A 27680-nucleotide genomic window follows, 5' to 3' on the forward strand; every position below is an offset into this window, starting at 1 on the left:
AAATGATATTCCATTTTTCTTGCAAGTGCCACTATCTGACCATTTGATTTCGCTAATTCTCGTGATATCGATATTAAGTCTCAGAATTTATTTTGTGGCATTATCAAGTTTACCTGTCACAAAAAGTGTTCTGATATTCCATGTACCAATACTTATTAAACTGTTTTTTCGGACTGTTAGGCCGTTGTCTTCTGAGATTAGTTCTAGACGTTTCGCCAACACTAGAGGTTGGCATCTTCTGGATATGTTATAGATAGTGCAAACACTCCTGATCATAGAGCTGCGCGAAGGAGGAGTCAAAATTCACGTAAAGGCAGAAAGGTTATATTGTAAGTGGAATTATACAGTGCCTAGTACAGTGTGTTTCGCATGGAAATGGGGACTAAAACAAATTTTGTTTACTGCGCCGTGGTCAGGAATGTTTGCACTATCCCTACTGTTTCGTTTGTAAGCTGAAACTGATGCCACGTTGTACTACGGAGGTCATATTTATATTTTCTATTCGCCTCCCCTCCACTAATTTCGGCGTGAGGGGGCGTGTCGTCGTTTGTAGCTTTTCTTTTTTCGTGAGGGAAGGGTGTTTGTGGATTTTAATATCGGTATACATGTTTTGTTAATTCTTAGTCCTTCTACCCCATTAAAATTATTTGGATGCTTATATATTTCCACCGCTTCCCGATATAACCGTGGGTAGTACTGTGATGTTTTATCCAGCATCTGCGTTTCTTCAAAAAGTATCCAATGTTCTCAGCTTCCCAAAGCGTGTTAGGCAACGGCAGATTTGTCGATATGTCCTAAACGACAATGGCTTTTATGTTCGTTTATCCTTGTGTTTGTGTGTATTTTTGTGGTTCCCACTTATACCATTCCACATGTGCATGGTATTAGGTATATTCCGGCCGTTGCTAACGGATCGCGTTTGTCCTTCACCGATCTTAATTAGTTCTTAATTTTCTTTGTTGGCTTGAAAATGGTCTTTACATTGGCTTTTTTAAGTATTCGCCCAATTCTGTCTGTTACCCCCGATATATAGGGCAAGAACGCTTTGCCTATACATGCTGTTTCTTCATTGTTTCTTCTAGAAACGTTGTTAATCGCTTTATGTATTTCTTTTCTGGTATAACCATTGTAGGTGAGCGCTTTTCCAATATGAAGAAGTTCACTTTGCAGATGCTGTGGTTCACAAATTATCTTCGCCCTCTCCGCCAGAGTTTTGATGATACCTTGTTTTTGGCCTGGATGATGATTTGAGTTGCTGTTTAGGTATCTGTCCGTGTGTGTAGGTTTTCGATACACTTTATGTACCAAGTAACCTTCCTTTCGATTTACTATTACATCTAGGAACGCTAGTTGTTGATCTTTTTCTGTTTCCATCGTAAATTGAATATTTTGATGTAGTGTGTTTATATAAGACAGGAAATCGTTAGGTTTTCTACTCCGTGACCCCAAATCACAAAAGTGTCATCGACGTATCTAAACCATACCCTTGGTTTGTATGATGACTCCATTACCCTCTTCTCTAGATGCTCCATGAAAAAGTTGGCTACGACCGGGCTTAGTGGGCTTCCCATTGCTACTCCATCTACCTGTTCATAAATCTGATCTTCCCATGAAAAGTAGGTGGTAGTGAGGCAAATACGGTATAATTCCACCATATCCTTGGAAACTAGTCCCTCAATTAAATTCAGAACATCTTCTGAACATATTGACTCTTACCGTCACAGCAGTGTTGATCACCATTCGAGTAACCTATGATCAGGTCTGAAACAGGTCTTGAATATGTCTCGAACAGGTCTTGAATATGTTCTCATCAAGTCTAACCATTTGATTACTTTCTGGCGTTGACAAAGCTGTTTAAGACCTGTTTCAGAACTGATCATAGGTTGTTCGAATGGTGACTATTCCTGCTATGACGTCCCCAAAGGTAAAGTGTCCTCAACTGTCTTCCACTGAAACAGTTCCACTAATTTAGTTCCACCCTCTGCTCGACAGTACTTTACCTGTCTCGTTTTTATACAATTGCTATCCTGTACCAGTTTTAGGTCATGTTAATTGCTTTTATAAAGGCCCATTATATTCAAACGACTGCGGCGCCTTAAGTAATTATCGACCCAACGGACATTAGAATTTTTTTTACAAAAAACTCATGATCAGGTTCGAACCGTACAGAACATGGGATTTGAACGGAATCTGTTTTCTATTTAACGCAAGACTGCTAACGGTATTGGAAATAAATTCGAATATGCTGTTTTTCAAATTTAATGTTAATCATTGTTTAAAGCTTAATCATCACTGTATGTTTCTACTATCAGGTATGGTAGGCATGCCATTTATGCCCAACGCAGGTACGAGACTCCAGTCAATTCCCGTTGAAGTTCGAACTTCAACAACTCAACCTAGATCTCAGAATAGCACATCCGACAGTACCGCAGCACCTACTTTCGAACTTACCTACCTACGTGCTTCCACTGGCAATGAAACTCCCAGCTCTACGGCTTCGGATACTGGTACTGGTGCAGGTACAACAGCTAATAATACAGAAGGCCAACAAGGTGCCGGTCACAACTTTAACAATCCAAACGTAGAGTTCTTCATGGAAGTGACTCCAGAAGGTATTACAATTGATTCTTTGGAGACAGCGCTTGTTGGTTCTAATCAGGCAAATGATTGTAAGTGTTGTGCGATGTCTTGCTAATTCAAATTAAAACAACATCAACACTTTTCCTTTCCTATTACATCCTAATTATTAACATTGTTTGTGGCTTGTATGTGCTTATTGCAAGGAATATTCTAACTGGATTGGTATTTTGTACATTAACAGTTACTTATTTATTCTTAGTTACTAATAATTCAATTTAAAATGTACAAATCATACTATCACTCGTTTAGTTGTGTGACATAACACTTTAAGATATCAATGAATATTTTGAACATCATATACAGCCAGATATACCTTACTGGAGAAACGAAGCAGGAAGAATAGAGACAAAGAGGGATTCAAAAACAAATATATATATATATATATATATATATATATATATATATATATATATATATATATATATATATATATATATATATGTATATATATCCTGACCCCCCAGAGGGAGTGTATGCGTTGTCGATAATTAGCATCACTTTAAAACGAATTTGTTTAGATTAACAATAACGTTCGGCATCAAATATGAAATGATGACTAAACCAATCCTCAAAAAACGAATCTGTCACCCAAGCTTTACGATTAGACTTCCAAATCAGAGGCAAGCCAGATTTAGCCCATCTACATTGAATATTGTTTGGTTGGTGTTGCCACATTCATTTATCATAACTTTTAATTTCTCTGAACAACTATGTCAATTACAGCGACTTTTGAATCGGCTGAATCAACCATTACTAGTTTTAAACTCTTTATCTTAAGCGATCTCTCCAGCATCCTTTTTCAATGTCTCAAAAATCAGGTTAGCTTGGGAGCATACTGTGTTCAATCAACAGTACAATTTTCCACATTTATCTGATTATAGCACCATAATTTAAATATTGTTTCCATCTCGGCAATAAATAGCGTGACCTTTAGAAACGATGGTTGAATTTAAAGATTGTGAATTTTTCACACAGCTTCGAGAATTTTTTCTTTACCCTTTATAATTGTTGCCGTCGATTCAACATATTAAACTTCTTTTCTAATTCAGAAAATTTCATTTTTGTATCAAAATCTTTAATCGTAAATCGACGAGATTTGAAAATCGCAAAAAGTCCTGTTTCGTGCAAGTGGGTAGCGTAACTCGAGGTATTAAGTACTGTATTACTTTTATATAGGTTTTATTAATGATGATTTATCAACACAAAAACAGAAACGATTCAATATCTTCGAGTTCCAGTTTTAAGAGTTTCTTGTCACATTTCCCTAACTGCATCGTCACTGTATCCACTGCATCCAACGTGATTATCATAATACGTTTTACATATACTCCAGATGTGTTAGATGGGATTAAACTGGCAGTGATACGGCGGTAACCGTAGTTCTTGATATCTATAACTTGATACAATTTGGTCAACTATATAAACTGTTGGTTTTTCATTTCGTTTCGAAATTTCCAGTAACTCTGATTTGAAGGCGTATTCGGGAAAATTGATATTATTTTTAACTAACCAATTTTTTATGCTCTGTACCTTCCACTGTTTTGGTTGTTTCTCCAAAATCTCCGAATGATAAGGTGCATTATGTAAAACTATAACTGATGGTTCACTCAGACTAGGTAACAGTTTCTCCTCAAGCCATTTAACAAACATATTTGCATTCATGTTTTCATGGTAATCAGCAGATTTTGAAGAAAAAATCAAATTTGCCTTTTCTATAAAGCCTTCTTTCCCCTGCTGCATGAAGAATGCTGTGTCTTTTGCCTCCGCTATCTGTGTGTTTTATTGATTTTATGTTGTCGTCTTGCCAAATTCTTTTAATTCCGCCTTTTGTAAATATCCATGTCTCATCTAAGTATACGAATGTTGCATTTTCAGATTTAAGTATATTCTCTCAAAAATTTACCACACCACACTAATCCTTTCGCATACAAGTAACCTATTATTTTCTTTTTTGAATTCAAATCCTAATCTCTCAAACACTATCCAAAGGCTAGTCCTCTTAATTTCAGAAACTTGTTTTTCTCTTATTTTGGCAAGTAAAGTATCTAAACTGACATGTTGATTGTTTTCACGCATTTGATACAAAATATTGCGAATTTCAAATTTTTCTCCATCAGGTAAGTCAATGCTCCTAGAATGTTTACGTGTTGTTTTCTTGTCTTCGTGATACTCAGTTACAGTAAGATCTTGAGAATCTCTGACAGCCTTCTTACAGTTTTTAGCGTACTTTCACTTATCCCGAGTGCGTCACAAACGCGTTGATTTATACATAATAATGACTTCAAAGGTCCACCATTGTCTCTTTCCATGGTAAAGTATTTATGCACATTTGCAATTAATTCATCAATATCCAACTTACGCCTAGGCATGATGGTCACTTGAAACTACACGTTTGAATTACAATATACTGAGTTTAGATCAATATGACAGAAACTTTCTAACTGTTGTGCTTGAGAGGTAAAATATAATATAACCGCTTACAAAGATCCTAAATACATTAAGCAAATTAGCCTAATGATCATTAGGAATGCCGATTGTAATTTAATTATGTTTGATAAAAAGTTTAGAAATGGTTGGAAACCGTACATAAACAAATTAAAATGTTTCCACAATTATTTTATTTTTAGTACAAATATTTTTATTTGAAAATAAAAAGTTAAATATATTTACCAAAACCCTAACTTTTACCCTTAACCGCAGACGTCTCAAAAACGGTACACTGTAAGGCTGGTATAAGACTAGGTAACTGGTGGCGCAACTAGTGGCGCCACCAAATTAACGCACAAAAAATTATGGACAACTGGTGGCCGATAATTGCCACCAGCAAAAATTAATACGTTTAGTAGTGAATAGTTAATATTGTTTAGTTAAGAATATTATATCAAACGAGTCGTTGTTTCTTCTTGCCCTTTTATTAAAAAAGAAAGGGAGAGTGAGAAGGAGTCGGAAAATTCATATACATATAATGTATATGTTATTATACGTTATATACATTACATTAATATAGTTAATATACTACGATTTCCTGAAATTTGTGCCGACGAAGTAAAATTTTTTTCTTATTTTTGCACGTTAGAACCGTCATTTTTTAAGTTCTTGGAGTACATTAAAGATGACATACGTGGTATTGATACAAAAATGAGGAAATGTATTCCAGCTGACGAAAAAATGGTAGTGGCTTACGTTTTAAAATTTAATGTGCTAGGGTTCCTCGGCTTTCTTTAATCCTAAATAAAAACTATGTTTATATTTTAATGTTAAAAATGTAGTTTACTAAAAAATAACTGAAACGTGGGTCAACAATATAACAATAGGCATTCCGCTAAAGAGCAAATCTAAGGTGACCTAAGAGAGGTATGGCTAGTATCAAAAATTCAAAAAACGAAACTAAACCGATATGGATCAATAGAATTGACCAAAGAAAAATAACAAAGCAGGTAATCTAGGTAATACTAATAGTATTTATACAGAACACAATACTGGTACGTAACGAGTGCGGGGAGTAGGCAGATTGAGACCCCGAACTTGTACGGAACCGTATCACTCTTGAAAATGGCTCCAAAATGGGTACCGAAACGTCGATCAATAAATTCTCAACGCGGTTCTGCCCGAGAACTTAGTGATTTTCATTTTCAACACTTTATAAATTTAAAAATTATTAATACTAAATATAATTATTATATAATATTATAAATATAATTATTTATAATTTAATATAAAAATATTAAATACATACATACATAAATATTACTTATATTATTATATTAATTACTATATTAAATGGCAATAATCCACAACTTTAGTTAAAAATAACTTATATTTTTTATTTCTAGTAACTAACTAGTTATCAAGTCACAAATTAAAATACAATATTTTTGATTTCTTGCTTGGATATAGAAAAATATTATTCGATTATATACAAATGAACTATTGGTGGCGCAACCAGTTGCTTTAGTCTAATAGGGTACATATAACATAATGCCCCAACTCGGTGGCGCCACCAGATCTAGTTACTCGTCTGGTGGCCGAGCCCGGCCACCAGAACGACAACAATTTCTGGTGGCGCAACCAGTTGTCGTAATCTAATAGGTCGCATTTACTTAAATGCCCCGTGACGTACTGAGTCACTAGTGGAGCAACTTGGTGGCGCCACCAGTTGCCTAGTCTACTAGCGGCCTAACAGACATATTATGGTCAATCTAACCATCACTAAATTGACAAAATGTTCTACTTTACTCCGAAGTATTTTTTAACATAAATTAAAAGTGATATTTTAGTACTTTGTATATCTACTTTGAATATAAATTATCCTTAGCCGGTAGTATTTGTTTCAGAAAAAAAATATTAAACAAGTAGATGAAAAAAATTTACGTTAAATAACATTATGCAAGAATACTATTTAATAAAAAAAATGTAACAAAATATACAAAACTATGAACAACGGGTTAATGACACATATTTATTTTATCCTAAAATTTAGCAAAGTGTTAAACATTATGGAGAACATCAGTGCAGTTTACCGTGCCTTTTACTACAACGAAAGGTTTTCTGTTAATTCCGTTAATCATTTAGAGGTGTAAGTTGGTTGAATGTACTGTATATGTTTTTCTAAACATAAGAAATATAAAAATTTTAACTTATTACATTATTAAAGTCACGATCTGGAAAACTCGTGGAAAATTTTACAAAAAGTGTTTGTTTTTGCAGAGAATAGTTAGTATATTCCCAAACCAAAGTTCCATTATCGAAGTCAATAGACTGTAAAGCTAAAAACGCTGAATGCAGAGCCGTTCCCAACAACTCGCATATTAAGAACCTTTTCTCTGGGCAGTACAGCATGTAGAAAGACAAAACGTCTCACTCTTTCCCCTCTCCTACATTCTTCTAAACACCATCGACTCAACAACACAAAACTCATCTCATAAGTTTCTTTTTTTATTTCATTGTGCAGGATTTTTGTGTTTCAGAACTTCGAAAATACTTAAAACAGACAACGTACAGTCAAATAAAATTTGACTTTGAATGACCTTGTTATGAATTTTATTACATTACTGACAAATAACTCTCATATATGTTACAAAAGTAACCAAAAAGACTTAAGTGTTTTAGACTATTTTATTTTCTTTAAAATTGTGTTTTAAAGAAATCAGATAATTGTATATACAATTAAGGTTATGTAATATTTATTTTTATTTAATATGAATTGCTTGTGTGGAAGTAACTAACCATATAAAAGAAGGAAAGTTTATTCCAATGTCTACTCTAATTAACAATTTTTTTCGATGGCTTTATATGAAAGATAAATGAAAAAATATACTGGGTGGTAAAATAACGTCATAACTCTATGAAATTGTCTATTATTGGATGTTTATTTTGAGATTTAAACTGAAAACTTACTAATAAGTGGCGTATGACATTCTAACAGAAACTTATCAAAATTTGGGAAATAGCAGGTGATATGAGACAAGTTGGTACACTCGTTTTGTCGGTATTTTATGTTTTTGGATCATGATTATTTGTGCCGAAATGTTCGCACACGCTATATAAATCAAGTTTGATGATCTGAGAAGTATTTTCAAAATAAAAATATATTTAGATGATACAAGTATATTAATCGTCGAATACCTATGGAAATGCAATTAAATTGTCGATAAGACATATGTGTATAATTTTTCGTATTTATTTAAATCCCTGCCAAATTGTAAATTAATTTTTTAACAACCATATATTTATTAACATGTTTTGGTGCAAGAGTTGCAAGCTTAACTGAATACTTATAGCGTTAACTAATATTTTGGAAATGTTCAAATCCTAACTCGCAATTGCTTATTTACGTATGGGTCTAGTATTGATGTTTTGTGAATAAAAATGCTGACTATTTATCTAATTTAAAATTGTTTAAGATTAAGTAAAAGCTATCATTATTTTAGTACTTAGAGGAGCGTTAAACGGACCCCCTCCAGAATTGTTGAACTCTCTTATGCAAATGGCAGGTCAGATAATGAATCGCAATATAGCAACAACTACTACAGCAAGTACCGCGGCTACTACATCTTCAGAATCAAGTCAAGCGCAGTCTGGAGCAGGACAAGGAACTACCCCCAACAGCGGGCAGAATTCTCAAGCACGTGGAAGTACTCAAACAAACCCGACCACTTCTACTCATACCAGATCCACTTCACGGCCACACGTTCATTTGGCCCAACAGGCCATGCAAGGTATACGTAAGTTGGTCTTTACTATCTTATAATATCTGTAAAATTAGAAAATATAGTACAGTAGACTCGCGGTTTATCCGAGGTAATTGGGACCGTGACTACCTTGGATACCGAAAAAACTTGGTTAACACTGAGATTGGTTATACTGATAGAAAAATTTCTACCTACGTAAATAACGATTAATGTGTTTATTTTAATAACTAAAAACTAATATAAAAGTAGTATAAAAGATAAAAAAATTTACCTTATAAATGTTACTGTTTAAAAATGTCTTTGATTGATTTTTGTTTCAATTTCATTCCTCTTTTTGAGGCGGCGATGTTGCGCCAACGTTGAAAATGGAGGACGTCTAATGGTGTCGATTCTTCTTGTTGCTCGATGTATGCGAGAGCTGCTTCAAAGGACTTCAATCCATCGGAATGAGAAATCTGGACTGACTTGATTTGCACATCGCGTGTGCCGCTGGTAAATAATCAAACTCCGTGTGAAAAACTGACTTTATTTGAAGTAACACAATACATGAATATATAAACGCTAATAAGTATTATGTCCGCTCGCTCTGAATGCTGTATCACCGATCCCGTTCCGTATTTGAGTGCTGTCATCTTGAAATGTTTTTAGGGACTCTTCCTGGCTTCACATATGGCATAATATCTGCATACGCTGCTATGTTGCCGAATCGGAAAAAATTCATGAAATAAACTTAAAATAGATAGTGGCGTGAACAAAATCTTTTGAGTTATCTCATCTGTATCTTCTTCTTCTTCATGGGCGACGTTTAGAACTAGATTGGCAATTGCATCGTCTGTCAGTTCCATTTCTTCATCTAGATTCATCCAATCGATGATGTCTTTCTTGGTTTCCGATTATTTGTTCTACTGGTAATTGATTGGCTAGGTTGGCTATAGAATCAACTTCACAGTCATCAGTTTCATTTTGAACGTCTTGTGTTTGCCCAAGCAGATGCAATCCAATAGCAAACATCTTTAGCCGTGATCTTCTTCAATGCCTCAATTATAGTCAGCCCTTCATCCAGCTTAGTTAGCAGTACCTGAAGAAGCTTCCGCCGATAATTCCTCTTCATTGCTTCTATAACGCCTTGTTCTAGAGGTTGGATGAGAGACGTCACATTGGGTGAAAGGAACACAGCTCGTATGTCACCACTAATCAATTCACTCGCATCTGGGTGGGATCGTGCGTTGTCCAACAACAACAAAGCTTCCCGGGACAGATTTTTGTTTATTAGGTAGCCATCAATGACTGGCACGAAGTCATTAAAAAATCAGTCCTTAAAAGTGTTACAGTCCATCCATGCATTGCGTTGGTTGCTGTAGATTGTAGGTAAGCCATTTATTTGGACATTTTTGAATGGCCTTGGATTTCTGGATTTTCCAATGAAAAGAGTTTTTAATTTTAATGAACCAGAAGCATTGTTGCGAATCATGATTGTGACTCTCTCTTTGCTTTTTTTGTAACCTGGTGCAGTTTTAGCAGCTAGTGTTTCCGATGGAAGCTCTCATTTGTGAAAACCGCAAGAACAACGCCTCAGAAGTTTGTTCATGGTCCCCTTTCTTTATAGTCTTCCTGGCCAATCCACTACTCTCACTACCTCTCACACTTCGGTTGACCCACTGTTCGATTTCATTCCGCTTACGCTTTCAATCTCCAACAGTTACTTCTCCGACACCTAAATAAGAAGTAACCTTCTTTATTGATTCACCCTTGTCCAACCTCTTAATTGCATTCACTTTTGTTTCAAAAGATACAACTGCTCTCTTCCGCTTTCCACTCACATTGATGCTCTCGCAGAAAGATGCTCTCTTACACTCACAAAAATCAACTTATAAAAAATTAATTATGAAACCGAAACTAATAAACTCGAATAAATACACAAAACAGTACTTAAAAGGAAACATTTTACCGTACAGTAACTAAATTTGACGATCTGAACGACAGCAAACAAATCTGTAGTTCAATTCACACTGATTGACAACAATAGACCACATAGAAAGGAACGGGAAGTTGTAGACAAAACACGACACAGAAATTTCTGGAAATAAGGCGGTGACAAATTTCTGAGGATACCGACTCGACATCAGATTGACCTAAAGCATATCTTACACACAATTGTCTACTTATCAATAATCCACAATTTTTAATGGATTAACATATAACAGCTGCCGATATAACTTGTGACCATCGACCCTTTTTTTTATTACTCGATATTGTGATTCAACAAGTACGACTATAAAAGTAAAACCGAGGCAAAATTTTGCCTCGGATAACCTAGACTCGGATAATCGCGAGTCTACTGTACTTATATCTATAAAGTATACGGATTTTGTTCTTTGTTATTTTGTCGTATTTTTTTAAATGTTTTTTACGCTCTTCTACTATTTAATTGTCTGCCAAAGCTTTACAGTCTTCTAAATTGTTTAAGATCTTATACAGACTATAGCTGATACGGGAAAGCATGCATAAAATTTTGATTAAAAATGGAGACAAAAGGAACATGCGCACAAGAAACGATCGAGAATTGAATTTTTCTTCTGTCGAAGGTTGGCAATCATCATGGCTATGCGGACCCTGTTGACTGCCGCTCTAAATAGTTAAGCACTACTGCATCCTAACAACAAAGAAACTTTTTAAGTTTAACGAATAAAGCACATGCTATTTAAGTGTCTTAATTTCTTTGGTTTGGTCTACATTTGATGTTATCCATGTTCCTAAGTATTTGTAGGTATCCACACCCTCAATCTCAGTACCTTCAACAATCAATTGGATGTTTGCATCTGCTGATTTAGTCCTGATCATGCATTTAGTTTTTTTTTTTTCAAATTCATCCTTGAATATGAATTCCGTATTCATGACATCATTCATTAAGTCGTTGCATTACGTTCTGTAAATCATTGTTGTTATCCGTCATTCTCCATTGATAGATATACCTTCTATTGAATCTGAGAACGCTTCTTTAAATACCACTTCACTGTAGACATCTGTAGAGTCGTGGTGACAGCACGAAATCCTGGCGGACTCCTCTCTTTACATATTTTAATATCTCGAGTGTTCTGGTTGTCAACTCTTACCTTGGCAGTTTGATTCCGATATAGATTAGATGTAATTTTTATATCAATACTGTCAATATTTTTGCTTTTTAAAATATCTACAAGCTTTTTATGTTGAACCTTATCAAATTCAAGCCGAATAAAGCATCTTTTGTGCCCATACCATTTCTAAAGGCAAATTGTGTGTTACTAATTTCATATTCAAGAGTCTTAACAATTCTGCTGTGTATTATTTTCAAAAATGTTTTTGAGTGTGTGACTCACAAGTTATTTTTCTGTGATCTAGTAGGATGTTGCACTTGACTTTTTGGATATTTCCACAAAGATACATTTGCAGCCATTGTCTGGGGATTGTGGCAGTCTGATATATTAGATTAAAGAGTTCAACCATTACATCAATGAGTTTTTAATAATTCGATGGGCACATCATCTGGTCCGATAGCTTTGCCCCCTTTTGTGTTTTTGATGGCATAGATGACTTCTTCCCGTAATATTGGTGGTCCGATTACCTCTGTGGTTTCTAATGATAGTTCTTCTCTTTCAACATTTTCTTTCTGATGTTTTTCTGAATTTCTTTGTATTTATTCAGGTGTTTTCCCTTATGTTTTCTTCGTTTTTCCATAAGTTCAAGAAGTTCTACTGTCATCCAAGGTTTTGTTTTTCCCCAAGGGGTTTGAGGGTTTTTTTCCCCAAGGGGTTTGAGGGTTTTGTTTTTCCCCAAGGGGTTTGAGGGTTTCTTTTCCAACTGACACAAGGGCAGGTTGAATTTTCCCCTATTTTATACAAGGATACTGATACATAATACTGAGTTGACACATAGTACTTAGAATACAAATTTTAAAGTACTCACGGTCGATTTTTGAATAATTAAAGAAACTGGTTTCATTTAGCCTGCCTTGCTTGAATAGTCATTTACTAATTCGAATTGTCAACACGAACAGAACAGTACATTTCTTTTCCCCTTTTGCTAGTTGTCCTTTACTGAATCTGTCGAAAAGCAGACCATAATGGACATTTTCCATAGGAGTATATTTATTTGCTGGAATGAATCACTTTAGGATGTACATTATAACAATAATCACGATATGTGCCAGTCGCAAACCTCGTGCTTAATTTTTTATTTAACAAAATCTGAAAAAAATAAAAATTTTTCGTCCATATTTTCGCCTATAACTCGAGAGATATTGTTCGTGCGAAAAAAAATATATAAGGTAAAAGTTTCTTTGTTCAATAAATAAACAATAATAATTAAAATATTTAAATTTCCCCTCGCACCAAAGTAAAGATCTACGATCAACAAGACATGCCTTCTTCCTTCTGTTTCATATCTCCTGCACCTGTCAGTTTTTTTACATTCAACTATTCAAACCGAACTACCCTTAAAGGCTTTCGTCTTTGTCTTCTCAAATAGAAGCAGATTTCAAGTTAATTTTATTTCATTAAATAGTTAACTTCATTAAATTCAGTATTAATGCAAATATGTAAGTACCTGATTCCTTTAATACAGAAAAGTCGACAGTGCCAATCATTCGTAATTTCGGTCTGACAAATTACAGGGTTGCCGGATATACAACTAAACTAGTTTGCTCTACACATCTCATTTATTTAGTTTTAAGAACACTTAATATGAACATTTCTGTATTTTGAGAACATTTTATATGAACATTTATGTATTTTATTATTATTTAAAAAGGTGACTTGTTGGCAATTCCCATATTGCTATTTTTTTATGTAAATCATAAAATAAAAATATTTTATACCGGAAGTCTCATTTTAATTATTATATTTTCAATTTTACTACATTATTACTAATCCGCAATTTTGCGACATATTAGGAAGGTGAGAATATAGTTTTACAAATATTTGCTTTTAAACTATTGAACCAGCTACTCTGCTGTAACATCCAGAACTTCTGGAGCCTTACCAACTCAACCATTGCAAATGATTTCCCCGATTTAATCCAATTAAGGATACCATTCCGTAACGGCCCTTCAAAATGTGAGGCTTAATTGTAAGGCATTCCCCTATTCACCACTTAACATCCCGACCATCCGATGGGGGATTAGCTACCCCTCAGGGGGTAGCATCTTTAAATACTATACTATAAACTTCCTAAACAATGATATACATAGTAGATAAGTAGATAAGTAGGAATAAAAAAGTTAATAAACGTCGTTCTATTTCTAGGTGGTTTCGATCCATTCCTACCATGCAGTTCACACCATATTGCAAGACGTAGAGTCAACATTGACCACCTTCCTCCACCCGCAACAAGTCAAACTACTGCTGAACCAAATGAACCCAATACAACAAATACTCGTCCCAGAACAGCATGGGAGCAGTCCAGTGATGAAGGACCTCCTGATTTTCTGTCTTTAGTTAACGCATTTCATTCTCTTAGAAACAGGGCGTCAGAAAGAAGAGGTCCTGAAAATGAAGCGGGTACCTCCACGAGTTCTCCGTCGAGTGTTCCAAATGGTGATAGCATAGGCTCCTTTGATTTACCTCAGATATCTTCAATATTTTCATTGACTGACTTGAATGGTTTGGTAAGATTTAATTATTTACTTATTTATTTATTTAGTATTTAAACTAAAATTTATTTTTGGGAAACTAACAAAGGAGCTACTGATAAACATCAGGGTAATTTATAAAGAAAACACAAGACATTTTTTACAATTAAATGAAATTAAGTTCATACCAAGGCCTTCTTTCAGCTACCAAGTCGTAGCTTGTTGTGTTTCATTACTATATGCAATTTTAGAGAAATCTAACAGTTGCCAGGATTGATTTAGTCAAATGTTATGGAATTGAAAATACGGACAAGAGTGGGCGTGTCTAATAGTTTCCAGTTTACTGTAGCCGTACTTTTTTATCTACGCAATTATTTCGTTCTAACAACCAGTTATGCTAACCTCAATTTTAAGCCACAACATTACTGGCGATTACTTTTTAAATGTTCAATTTTATATACAAATATCACATCATTGGTTTTATATTCTAAGCGTTCCAGTGGTTTATTTACACTGCTTCCTCAGTATCAGATTACAATCTGATTCACCATCTAAATTATTAATAATAGGGGATATGTTGTCCTGATCAGTCGACAGTGACACCTTAGACTTGGAAGCAAGCACCTTAAATCCTCTATTATATAGAGAAAGTACTGAATATATTATATAATATATATATATATATATATATATATATATATATATATATATATATATATATATATATATATATATATATATATATATATAGATCCTACAGACATTGATGCGTCCTTACATTTATGTTTTTGCATGTAATGCTGCATCCACCGCATTGTTGCGTCAATATACGGACGCAGGATTACAATCGCTTATATTTCAAAAATGGTCGTTACCAATTTCTCCTAACTGACATCAGGGGACACTCGTAATCCAAACAACGGATGTGGCTAATTTGCATATAGTTCTGAGTTATAGCAACAAATTTATTAAGGATTTTAAGTGACGCAACAATGGTGTTAGCATGAAATTTTTGTGTATATATTAGTTCATGGTATCTCCTGCAGGAGGCGTATGAAACAATGGAGTATACTTCATTGGTGTATATTATTTTCATTCTCTCGATTATTCTGCGTCATTTCAATTTGGCAACATTGCTAACCGTCTAAAATACCATTAAATATATAGATGTTTTGCAGTAACATGTAGGTAATAGAGTTTAAGTTGTAAATATGTATATTATTTTTACAATATTACTTTGATGACATTTCATATTTAAGCTTTTTACTAAAATCGCATCCTTTGAAAATGTTTACAGCAACCTTCATCTAGAAGCTGTGGTACTTTACTCCTGTACTTTTGTTTTTTGTGATTTTTTAAGAATGTATATTTCCGATATATGCAAAGCTGGTCTTGCGAACAACTTTTATTTGAAAAGCCTTTCGATATTGTAAAAGAACAAATTCAGATTCGGGGTGGTTAATTAGTGATAAATTTAAATACAGGGACAGACTTTTAGACGTTTTTCAAAAACTAGATAAAATATATTTTTGTGCATGATAAACCTGATAACGAAAGTCGCATAACCCACCCACCTTGAAACGATGTCAGGTACGTGACGGGTCAACATCAGATTTTTTAACATTTTAATAGATAGGTGTTAGAAGTTAGCCTTTATTTTATGAGTAGAAAATTGAAAAAGGTACGATAGTTAAACAATCCCTTCGGAACAAAATTAAATACTTCCAAAATGTGTATTTTTATACAATTAGTTATATTTAATTTAAACACGAATGCACAAGTTTAAATGGATGTACTTACGTTACTTAATTTAACACTAAGATTGTTTTATTGAGTTTGCTTTATACAGTATCAATTAATCTATAGGCTAAAAACTGAACCTGTCAAGAAGTCAGAGAATTTTCAATCTGCTAAAAGATGAATGGTCCATACCAAATCATGAAATCACTAAAGGGACATATCTGAAGAACAAAATGTTAGATTGGTGTAAACTCAGGATTACTACTGATGCAGTAATAATAGCACAGCCACACAAAATAAAAAGAAAAGTGTCTACTACGCACTACGCTAGTGTAGGTATTCCGATGTATTTTTGTGCATATTTGTTAAATATTTACGAGTAGATCCTCAGTTACGGAAAGTTTCTTTAGTGGCAAAGAAAGATTTATTGCTTTGTAGCAACTGATCTAAAAATTTTCAAAAATTATTTATTGAAGAAAGCAGATGAATCTATTCAACATTTAAAGAATAATAAAAATAGTAAAATAAGCTACAAGTTAATTATATAATACATAAAATTAATGGAAATAATTTTCTGCCGTTTGATTTTATTGAATCGTGAAAGAGTTGGCGAAACGGAGCGCATGCCAATTCACGTTTATTCTGAAACAAGTACTCATCAAACATGAAGAGTTTTGAGAAGCCATAACACCTACTGAAAAAATATTGCTAACTAAATTCAAAAGAGTTGTAATTCGTGACAAAGGAAGGGGTATTCCGGTGCTCTTCAGCATTGACCTACAAGAACACACAGGTGTTTTGACAAATTGAAGAAAAAACTTTGTTGAGGATTCAAATATATATTTGTTCCCGAAAATCGGTACAAATAATCCGACGACCGGTTATAAAGTTAAGGAAAAACATGTCAAAATGAGTGGAGTAAAAAATCCTGGTGCCATTACATCAACGAGATTATGCAAATATTTAACCAGCCAAATCTTCAACATGTAGCCGAATGATATCGAACAACTAACAACTTTTATGGGTCACATTAATGACGTACATAAACAGGTGTATAGATTGCCTGATGACTTATGATACATGTGATGTAGTATAAGCAAATGATGCAGAATTAGATGGTAGTGAGTTAGTTTGTCGAACCTGAAAATGTCCCTACTATCAACAAAAAAAGTCATACTCTGGTGCCATGTACTTTAGACCAAAAAGAAATTGCAAAAAAATTCTTTACAGATCACATAAGAAACAAGACACCACCGAAAAAAGGAGAGTGTAAAGAATTTAAATCCAGCAATACAAATATTTTTGGCAATAAAACATAGCTCCAAATTAAGGTTTTTATACGAAATATTTACCGATTGAGTTAATTTGTGATGCAATTTGACACTGGGCTGACAATCACGAGATACATTAATGCCTGCCGCTAGTTGATGGTTTATTCTTACTTCTGTGCTTATAGCACATTCGAAGTAATTTTTTGAGTTCAGTGTATTTTATTCAATAGAATGTAGTATTTTGTATTAGTTTACTATAGTTTTAAATTTCTACTCAAGTTCTTTATTAAAACGAAAATGATTATTGATTTGTGTTATTTTAAATGTTTCACTTCATTCCTATAGTCAACTTTGTATCTCTTTGGAGATAATACTCTTTTTAATCTAAGAGAGGATGAGAAAAGAAAAAATTTTCACGTTTATTGAAAAAAGTTTTTGAACAAAAATTGTTAACCATCTTTAGTTTCAGAGCTTACTCTTTTATTAATAATATGTAGTCTTTAGTTTAGTTTAGTTTTTTAAATTTTTGGTCTTATCAAAAATTGTTAAAAAAAAATAATCAACACAGTTACAACTGTTTGTTACTTATAATATTTTTTGAGATATTCACCTACTTTGAAGTAATCCTTAAAACGAAAAAACTTTTAACTGCATTTTTCTCAAAAATTATCTTGTGTGATTTATATTTAATATTAGTCTGGGTATATAAATAATACGCTTTTTCGAATTTTGTTACAAAAAATGGAATTTGTTGATGTCGATACCGTTATAAGCACCATTTTCTATCATCCAAAAAAAGGAAATTAAGTGTTTTTTCGTATTATACGATTTTTTAATATCTAAAAAATTTCAAATGTAATAAATATTTATATATAATAAAAGTTATAACATTAATTATGCCTGATACATTATATTTAAGATATTTTTTAAAGTTACAAATAGTTAAAAAATATGTTTTTGAAACAGTACGATTACTTCAAAACTAATTAATATTAAAAAAAAATGTCTGTGATTTATAAACAATTCAGTTCTGAATGTAGCTCATAACTTTTGTCCGCAACTTTTCTCGGTAAACACGAACGTTTCTATTCTCTCACTTTTTATTTTTGATACTTTACTGGTATTTCAAAAGTGTTTGAAATACCAGTAAAGTATCAAAAGTGTTCAAAAACACTGATAATTGTTAATAACTTTTATTAAAAAGGTTTTCCGATGCAACATAATTTACATTATATCTTTTTTGAGAAATATGAGTATTTTGGAATTTCTATAATAAAGTTATTAGTTTTGACATTATTATTAAAATATTCGTATATCATGTAATACTGAAATGTGCTTAGAAAATTATGAACATTCTGTATAGTGCCTTAGTATTTGCGGCATATTTTGATTAACTTTTTGACTTTTTCTTTTTCTTTAATTCTTACTTTAATATCTTTAATTCTCATTTTATATTAGTGATATTCCTGTGAGTCAATAATTTTCATTAATAACACTATATCAGTTTTTCCTGATTTACCATTTTTTTTTCGTTTTGTCGTTATGGCTTCATTTATAAAATGATGCTACTCATTATCTAGCAGACAACCTTGAGAATATAACATGGCATTTTCTACGCAGACATATTTTCTAACAGAGTACAGATAGTATTTAGGATGACATCAAAATGAATGATAAACTGAACCGAGGTATTTGATAATGGCAACGTTGCGGATGCAGAAACAGCTTTAGTATGAACAAAAATACCCGTTGCGGACACAGAAATGTCGGCTTGCTGTAATATGGTATATTGGGACGTTCCAACGATGACAAAATATGTGGATGCAAAATTGCTATCGTAGTGAAAGTAAAAATCATCTTCTTTATTCTTAAAGTATATAGAAAACTGAGTTGACACTGAAGTAGCCATGGTTGCGGGATAGTCAACAACAGTCTAAAATTTAGATATATTTCAATTTTTCGAGTGGACGCACAAACATACCTATAATAAAATGATGCAGCAATGATGGTAAGATTATATATATATATATATATATATATATATATATATATATATATATATATACATTTGGAAAGTTTTTAACGAAACATAGGATTTTTAATACAATTGCTGAGATTCCCTGATTTGCAATTACCCAGTGTAAATTTCAATACAACGTCGCGATGTTTTATAATTAATATGTTTGTTTCACTGGATTGCTCTTTCGTGATTTGTACCAGCATATTTGGCACGCGTAAGTCGACAGTGTTGTTCCGTCTACCGACGTTTGGAATATTCCTAATTCTGTATTTTTGTGCAGATAATAATAATGTTTTATTAATAACAATTTTGTTTGTGTTCATTAGATATTATTTGAACTGGTTAATGTATACAATACATTTATTATTTCAAATATTGTTGATAATTTAAAATTTAAAGTATCTACCGATTTGGCAACAGTCCCAAGGAACATCACTGGCTGAGCAAATCAAATACCTTTGCTTCTCATTATAACGCCATAAGTTGAAATTAAAGTAGTGTTTCTAACCATGTATACAAACGAAGAAAAAGTACAAATTTTAAAATGGTATTTTGGGGGCAACTCGTACCGTGACATTATAAATTCATTTACTTGTGACTATGAAGATAGGCCAATACCGACACAATCAACTATTAGTCGTATTATTAAAAAATTTGAATCGTTTGGTTGTGTACAAAACTGTCGAAAATGTACGGATCTACCACGAGAGAAAATAATCAACGAAGTTCGGCAAAATAGGGAAATTGATGTTTGTACTGTTGCTGAAACTAGTGATCCTTGTTCAAGCAAAATTACTGCTGAAGAAGTTGACATGAATGATCTGTCAGGACTGTCAGGAATATTTTGAAACGAAATGTTTACCGTTGTTTTAAAGTTTCAACTACTCAAGAGTTATTAGCCGAAAACAATTTCAAACGCATGGAATTTTGTGAACTTATGATGAATAAACAAAATGAAAATGAACATTTTTTAAAAAATATTTTGTTTGCCGATGAATCGACATTTTCCTTACATCGGAAACACAATCCTTCTGTCGTACGATATTGGTCTCGGCATAATAAACACTTGAGTATTCCAGTACGGACACAATATCCCCAAAAACTTGGACAGGTATTTTGGGGGACTATATCGTCCGTCCATTTTTTATTGATGGAAATTTAACGGGAAATAAATATTTAGAACTGTTGCAAAATCAAATGATTCCAGTAGTTTAATTACTTCCTGTCAATTTTGACGATATTTTGTTTCAGCAAGACGGCTGTCCTGCTCACAATACACGAGCAGTTCAAAATTATTTAGAATCCATTTTTGGAAATAAATTAATTTCTTCTTGTGGTACGATCAAGTGGCCTCCCAGATCACGAGACTTATCCCCAAATGATTTTTTTCTTTGGGGATATTTGAAAGCAAGTGTTTATCGACATGGTTTAAACGAGATTTTTATTTAGCAGATTTTTATTCCCCCGAAATTTAGCAGAATTAAGGGGGAAAATAATTCATGTTTGTGGGAGCATTAGACCTAAGCTGCTCAGGGATATGAGAGTATCTCTGTATAATAGATTCGGTTTTTGCTCTGCAGAAAGAGGTGTAATATTTGAACCTCTATTACGTTAAATTTTTGTTTTTAATATTATTATTATTATTATGCTATTTTTGGAATTTCTTTTTATTTTTAGAAATTGACGAATTGACATGCACTCTACCTGTGTTCCGTTTTTATACTGGCGACTAGATTTACCATACGATGATCGTTTGCGTTTGTTAAGGTGCGGTAGTGCGATATTGACTATATCGATAGAGGGAGTCCAGTCGAACAAATGAATTAATTATAAAACATCGCGACGTTGTATTGAAATTTACACTGGCTAATTGCAAATCAGAGAATCTCAGTTATTGTATTACAAATTATATGTTCCGTTAAACAATTTCCAAATCTGTGTAGAAATCGTTGCAATTTGTTTTTATTTGACGAACCATATCTTGGTTACGTTTCTTCTTCTTTGTGTGCCGTGCTTGTATTCAAGCGTTGGCTATCGTCATATTGACAAGCTGATGAAATGATTCTCGGTCGGCAGCTAGATGAAACAGTTCCTCGACCGTTCGACATTGTCGACACTGCCACATTGTCTAATGTTGCGCAGCCAGGACAGTTGTTTTCTTCCGACCCAACGTTTTCCTTCGATTTTGCCCTGAATGATTAACCAGAGTAAGCGATATTTAGGTCCTCTCATTATATGACCGAAGTATTGGACTTTTCTCATTTTGATGATGTTGATCAATGCTCGCTCTTTGTGCACGGTCTCTAGCACGCGTTTGTTAGATATGTGTGCTGTCCACGGGATTCTGAGCATGCGACGGTAAATAACTCAAACGCTTCTAATTTGTTAAGATTTTTTATTTTTGTTGTCCAGGTTTCACATCCATAGAACAAAGTGGACCAGAAGTAGCACTTCAACACTCTTAGACGTGTGGTCAACGACAGACTTCTACTGCATAATACAGAACGCCAGTTAATAAAGTTTTTCCGTGCGAGTTCTATTCTGGTCGAAATTTCCTCGTCACTTTCAAACCTGCAGTCAGACCCTGGTTACGTTTAGTCCTAGAATATTTTGCAATAGACTATTTTAAAGTACAGAAAATACGCTTTCTTTTTTATTTGGTAATGTATATACCTAAATGTACAAGAAAAATAATTATAATGAGATATTTAAAAAATAGAAATCGTTAAAAGTAGAAAACTTTGAAGAACCTAGTCCTAGAACCTCTACTATAGACCGTTTTAAAGGTAATTAATTTTTGTTTCAATGCGAATAATTTTTGTTTACGAAAAAATAGGGGAAAATGGCCAAAAAATGGAGTGAGTGGCGAAATCTGAAAACTAATATCAGGGATACTATTAATCCAAATACTTTTACCAAACGTCATTTTGAAGAGGATATTATATACAACCAAAGAACCTTGGAAATTATATACAACCAAGAAGACGTGCTCATAGCTAAAAAATATTCACATTCAGTTTATTAAGAAAATAAAACTGCATCCAATAAAACAAAAGTGTAAATTCTAGTATATGGGAAATGATTTAAGTTTTGAAATTTTAAACAGTTTAAAAGTGTACATGTTTATTTTTGTTAGATTAGTTTTTACAATTTTAGGCCTACGGATAAATAAGTATAAGATATTGGATATTATAAATGTTGGAACATTGGAAATGTGTGGTGTAAAAATTGATTTTAATGGCAGGATAATTAATATAATCTCATTATATAAACCTGACAAGAATATAAGCATCCGAGAATGGGAACGGCTTTTTAATTGGTGTTCCTCACTCGAAGGAGAGACGGTACTAGGAGGTGACTTCAATGCCCATCATGCGGTATGGGGTTCTCCAAAAAATGATACTGATGGCAATAGAATAATTGATGCATTAACTGATATGGATTTAATATTTCTAAATGATGGTTCGGCGACTAGAATTACCCCTCCAAACTCTACAAAATCAGCTGTAGACTTAACGCTAATAACTCCTGGACTAATTGCACTAGCACATTGGCAAACATTGGATAGAACTCTTGGATCTGATCATTATATTATTTCCATCAAGTTGAATATTGATGTACCCTCTTCTGTTGTCTATCCAACAAGGAAATGGAAATTAGAGAAGGCCAACTGGGAATTGTTTCATAGCACTCTTGAAATGGAACTGAAGAATGTTGTATACTCTGAAAACTGTAATGAAATGGCATTTAATCTGAATAGAGCAATTAATACAAGCAGCGAAGCTTCTATCCCCCAAAACGTACCCTTCAGTCCTAAACATAGACAAAAATCAATTTGGTGGGATGATGAATGTAATACACAGATACAGCTGAAGAAGAATGCTCTTAAAAAATACAAAATCGCATCTACACTGAATACCTTTCTTGAATATAAAAAGATAGAAGCTACAACTAAAAAAATGTTTAAACACAAAGCCAAAACAACATGGATTAAATTTTGCTCCAGTCTTAACTCTAGTTGCCCATCAACTCAAATATGGAAGATGGCTAACAAATTAAACAACAAAAACGCAAACATCAAACATGCTCCTTCCGCAGTTGCAGAAGATATTCTTCAGAAGTTATGTCCACCATTTGTTGACAAACATATACCTTACATGGCTTTACATCCAGAAGAACATTATTTATTAAAAGAAATAACATCATCTGAACTGGAATATGCTATCAAGATATCCAAAAACACAGCTCCAGGTCCAGATCAGATTTCTTACATTATGTTACAAAAAATGGGTGTACTGGCTAAAAGACTACTACTACATATTTATAACGGTATTTTGCAAACTGGAATACCCCCTTACAAATTTAATGATTGCTTTGTTATATTAATTCTAAAACCGGGAAAAGACAAAGATAATCCGGAATCATATAGACCAATAACATTATTGTCATGCATTTTTAAAACATTTGAAAGAATTCTAAAATTGAGAATGGAAATTTGGTTAAGGCGGCATAATATTCTACCAGCAACACAATATGGTTATAAACAAGGCTATGGAACCACGGATGCAGTAGTTCGTCTGACTACAGATGTACAAATTGGTTTTTCTAATTCCATGACAACAGGTGCATTGTTTGTTGACATAAAAAGTGCATATGACAATATTGATTTAAATATACTCTGTGATAAACTTGTGTTTCTTGGCATTCCAAAATCGATAGCACATTTACTATCAAATCTATACAAAGACAGAAGTGTATCGATAAGAGTAGGTCACAATATTATTGGACCCAAGATCACATCAAAAGGTATTCCACAGGGAGCTGTTTTAAGTCCACTTCTTTTTAATTTGTACACATACGATTTGCACAATTTATGGTCTCCCAATATTGTTTGCTTACAATATGCTGATGATATTGTCATCTACTCACATAAGAAAACATACAGTGAAAGCACCACTGAACTCAAACATATTATGTACAACTTGGATAATTGGACTTGGTTAAATGGATTTAATATTTCGTACCAAAAATGTGCCGTAGTATTTTTTTCAAGAAAACACCCTATTAAACATCACGCCGTAACCTTACATGGCAATGATATTCCAATTGTTTCGGAATTTAGATATCTTGGTGTCGTACTTGACAGAAAATTGCTTTGGACTCAACATATAAATTATATAATTGGTCGCTGCGAAAAAGGTATTAATTTTCTTAAAATGGTGTGTAAGAGATCGTGGGGTGCAGATCAAAACATTGCATTGAATTTTTATCGAGCCTATATAAGATCTATAATAGATTACTGTTGTGTGGTATATGGGTCAGCTAGCATAACCAATTTACGTAAACTTGATAGAATCCAATTTAAAGCTCTAAGGATTGTGTTAGGATTGATGAAAAGCACTCCAAATGAAGCCACCCTAGTTCTAGCATCTGAAAACCCACTCTCATTGCGCAGAGAATATCTGGCAAGCAAATATTTCCTAAACCAACATTATCGTGGCACTTATAATGCAAAAATAATTAATGAATTAAATACAGCTGATTTAACATCTACATACTTCATTAAAAAAAACTCTCCACCACTTGCAAGAGCAATTATAACTTGCAACGAACTGAAGTTAATAAATTCCCCTTGTAATCTTATCTGGGAATCGTTGGATATACCACATCTAACAAGTGTTCTAGCTACAAATATTATTATCCCTAAATACCAAAATGAATTTTGCTACACTACTCTTAAAGAAATCTTAAGTGGCTATTCAGATCATATTGTGATCTATACAGACGGGTCAAAATCACCAACATGTACAACCAGTGCTTACTTTGTACCAAAAATGAAGATTAAAAAATCATTTATTTTAAATAATCAATCCAGCATTTTTTCTGCTGAAGCATGTGCTATATACAAAGCCCTTGAATTGTGCTGTGAAAACCAGTGGAACAAAATTGTCATATGCAGTGATTCACTATCGGTATTACACTCTTTGCAAAACTTTAAATTCACAATAAATAGCAATATATTCATATTAGAAATTTTTCAACAGTTACTAAAACTATCAGATCCATATGGTACTAAATTTCTATGGGTTAAGGGACACTCAGATATTGTTGGCAATACTATTGCTGATTCGATAGCTAAAAATCCATTACAGCACCCACATATGGTGATAGAAGAATTTAACACATGTGACCTACTTGCCTATATCAAACAACATATTAAATTTAAATGGGACAGACAATGGATTCAGTTTGGTGAAAGCAGGGGCACTAATTTATACAAATTACAACCAACAGTTGATGTAAAACAATTTTACAAAGATGTCACACTAAGCAGAAACACAGTGTCAACTGTCTTAAGATTAAAAGTAAATCATGGATGTTTTCCGAACCATCTACACAAAATAGGAGTTCTCCCAACAGACCGATGTGAGTGTGGAACTAGTATAGCTGATTTAAATCACATATTTTTCAACTGCCCACTACATCGTAATTCAACTACGTGGCTGCTAAAAGAATTGATTAAAGAGGGTTTAAGTACACCATTAAACGTAAATCTTCTATTAAGTGAAGACAATATAAAAATCTTTAAAATAATTATGATATTTCTTGTAAAAATTAAATTAAAGGTATGAGTGTCAAATTGATCGTATGCGTGAATATTTCCTTTGTATGTTTACCATATGTTGCCCACCTACCTAACCGTGGTTTATGTCTTGTTTGTTACAATAAAGCCGCTCTGATGAATCCCTAAGCGTGAAAAGTGTCCTCCTTGTACAATCCTGTATGAATGAATACTAATATCTATATGTAATTACGTGGCTAAAGGTTTCAAGCCAAAGCCATTAAAAAAAAAAAAAAAAAAAAAAAAAAAAAAAAAAAAAAAAAAAAAAAAAAAAAAAAAAAAAAAAAAAAAAAACACACTCTCATTATTCATGATTGTTAATCATTTTTCAATGAAAAAGGGCTGCAACAGTAAGTTTATTTGGGCTATTAATAGTGTGGGGTAGGATTTTTGTGTTGTATGTTTACGAGAATAAAATTATTCTGTCAAAATATTCCCAAGCTGAGCGGATGAACTAATATAAGAATGTTTTATTACAGGACACATCAAACCCCCGTAATCGACGTCAGGAATCAACTTTAGAAGAACTCATTCATCAATTTCAACATGACCCGTACGTCCCAGGAGAAAACCTTCTTGTTGACTTAATAATGCTCCTTGTGAGAAACCTTACACTCGTGTAAGTAATTTTGTTCTGAAATTATAACATATAAGACTAATATAATTGATTGTTTTTCTTAGAGATATATTGTCACTATATGGTGGCAGTGTGGAACCGATAAACAGAAATGTTGGCGTGCTCAAGGCATTCTTCCGGACTAGAATTTGTGAGTCAGATACTACACCGCTCGGTATTGATAGAGGCATCGATAGAATTATACGGGAATTGCAACCCTTCTTAGAAAATTTCGTAAGTAAAGTGTTTTTTAAATAAATCGGGGGAAAACGGAGAAATTGGTAGGAATATGAAGTTTGATTGATAAGAATCTTCAGAGTAAACGATAAAAATAATTGTCCGTGTTTTTTTAATTAGCAATCAGAAAACAATGTTATAATATATGCTATTGCGTTGACTTTAGAGCAGGGGTCAGCAACCTTTATCGGGCGGTGAATAATTTTCAAAATAAAAATTTTTGTGCGTTGTCACATTCAAATGTAACTTATATTGTGCTTTCATACCATATACGAGTATAAATATTATTAAAAATAAATATAGAAAAAATTTATTTTTTATTGACATGCTATAATAACAATAATGCCAGAGAACAAAAATTTTCTAATTCTTAAAAGGACAAAAATGGAAATACATTTACAATTGCATATGTACAAATATTTAAATATAAAATATTAAGGAAAATAGTTTATCTTTCATTTAATTCATTCATTAAAATTCAAAGCGCTTTTTGTTCTTGAAAATTGTTGGATAATTCATTTAAGTCCTGTTTTTAGTAGGATACCAAGATCCTCAATAAGTTTTGTAAATTTTCATCCATCAACCTCGATCTATATTTTGATTTTATGAAATTCATTCTTGAAAATCTTTGTTCGCATAAATAGGTGCTGGAAAATTACAAATAATTGATTTTGCAAAATTTCTTAAATTGGGAAATTTTTTTTCTGGTTGATTTAAATAAAATGCAATTAAAATAAT

The 27680-nt window shown here is 33.0% G+C and overlaps 1 protein-coding gene across 4 annotated transcripts in view; it reads left to right on the forward strand.

Annotated features, from left to right (window-relative positions):
* Positions 1-27680, forward strand: part of LOC140445418 (uncharacterized) — a 98378-nt gene that overhangs the window by 44689 nt on the left and 26009 nt on the right. The window contains exons 9-13 of one of the 4 annotated variants that reach the window (XM_072537424.1): positions 2313-2669; positions 8571-8864; positions 14111-14472; positions 26569-26708; positions 26771-26939. In XM_072537424.1, coding sequence (XP_072393525.1) covers positions 2313-2669; positions 8571-8864; positions 14111-14472; positions 26569-26708; positions 26771-26939 — 1322 coding nt within the window. The remainder of the gene's footprint in view (positions 1-2312; positions 2670-8570; positions 8865-14110; positions 14473-26568; positions 26709-26770; positions 26940-27680) is intronic. The other 3 variants (XM_072537425.1, XM_072537426.1, XM_072537427.1) reach the window with 3 other exon arrangements.

This window comes from Diabrotica undecimpunctata, chromosome 7 (assembly GCF_040954645.1).
Source record: "Diabrotica undecimpunctata isolate CICGRU chromosome 7, icDiaUnde3, whole genome shotgun sequence".
In the NCBI taxonomy this organism is placed as follows: Eukaryota; Metazoa; Arthropoda; class Insecta; order Coleoptera; family Chrysomelidae; genus Diabrotica; species Diabrotica undecimpunctata.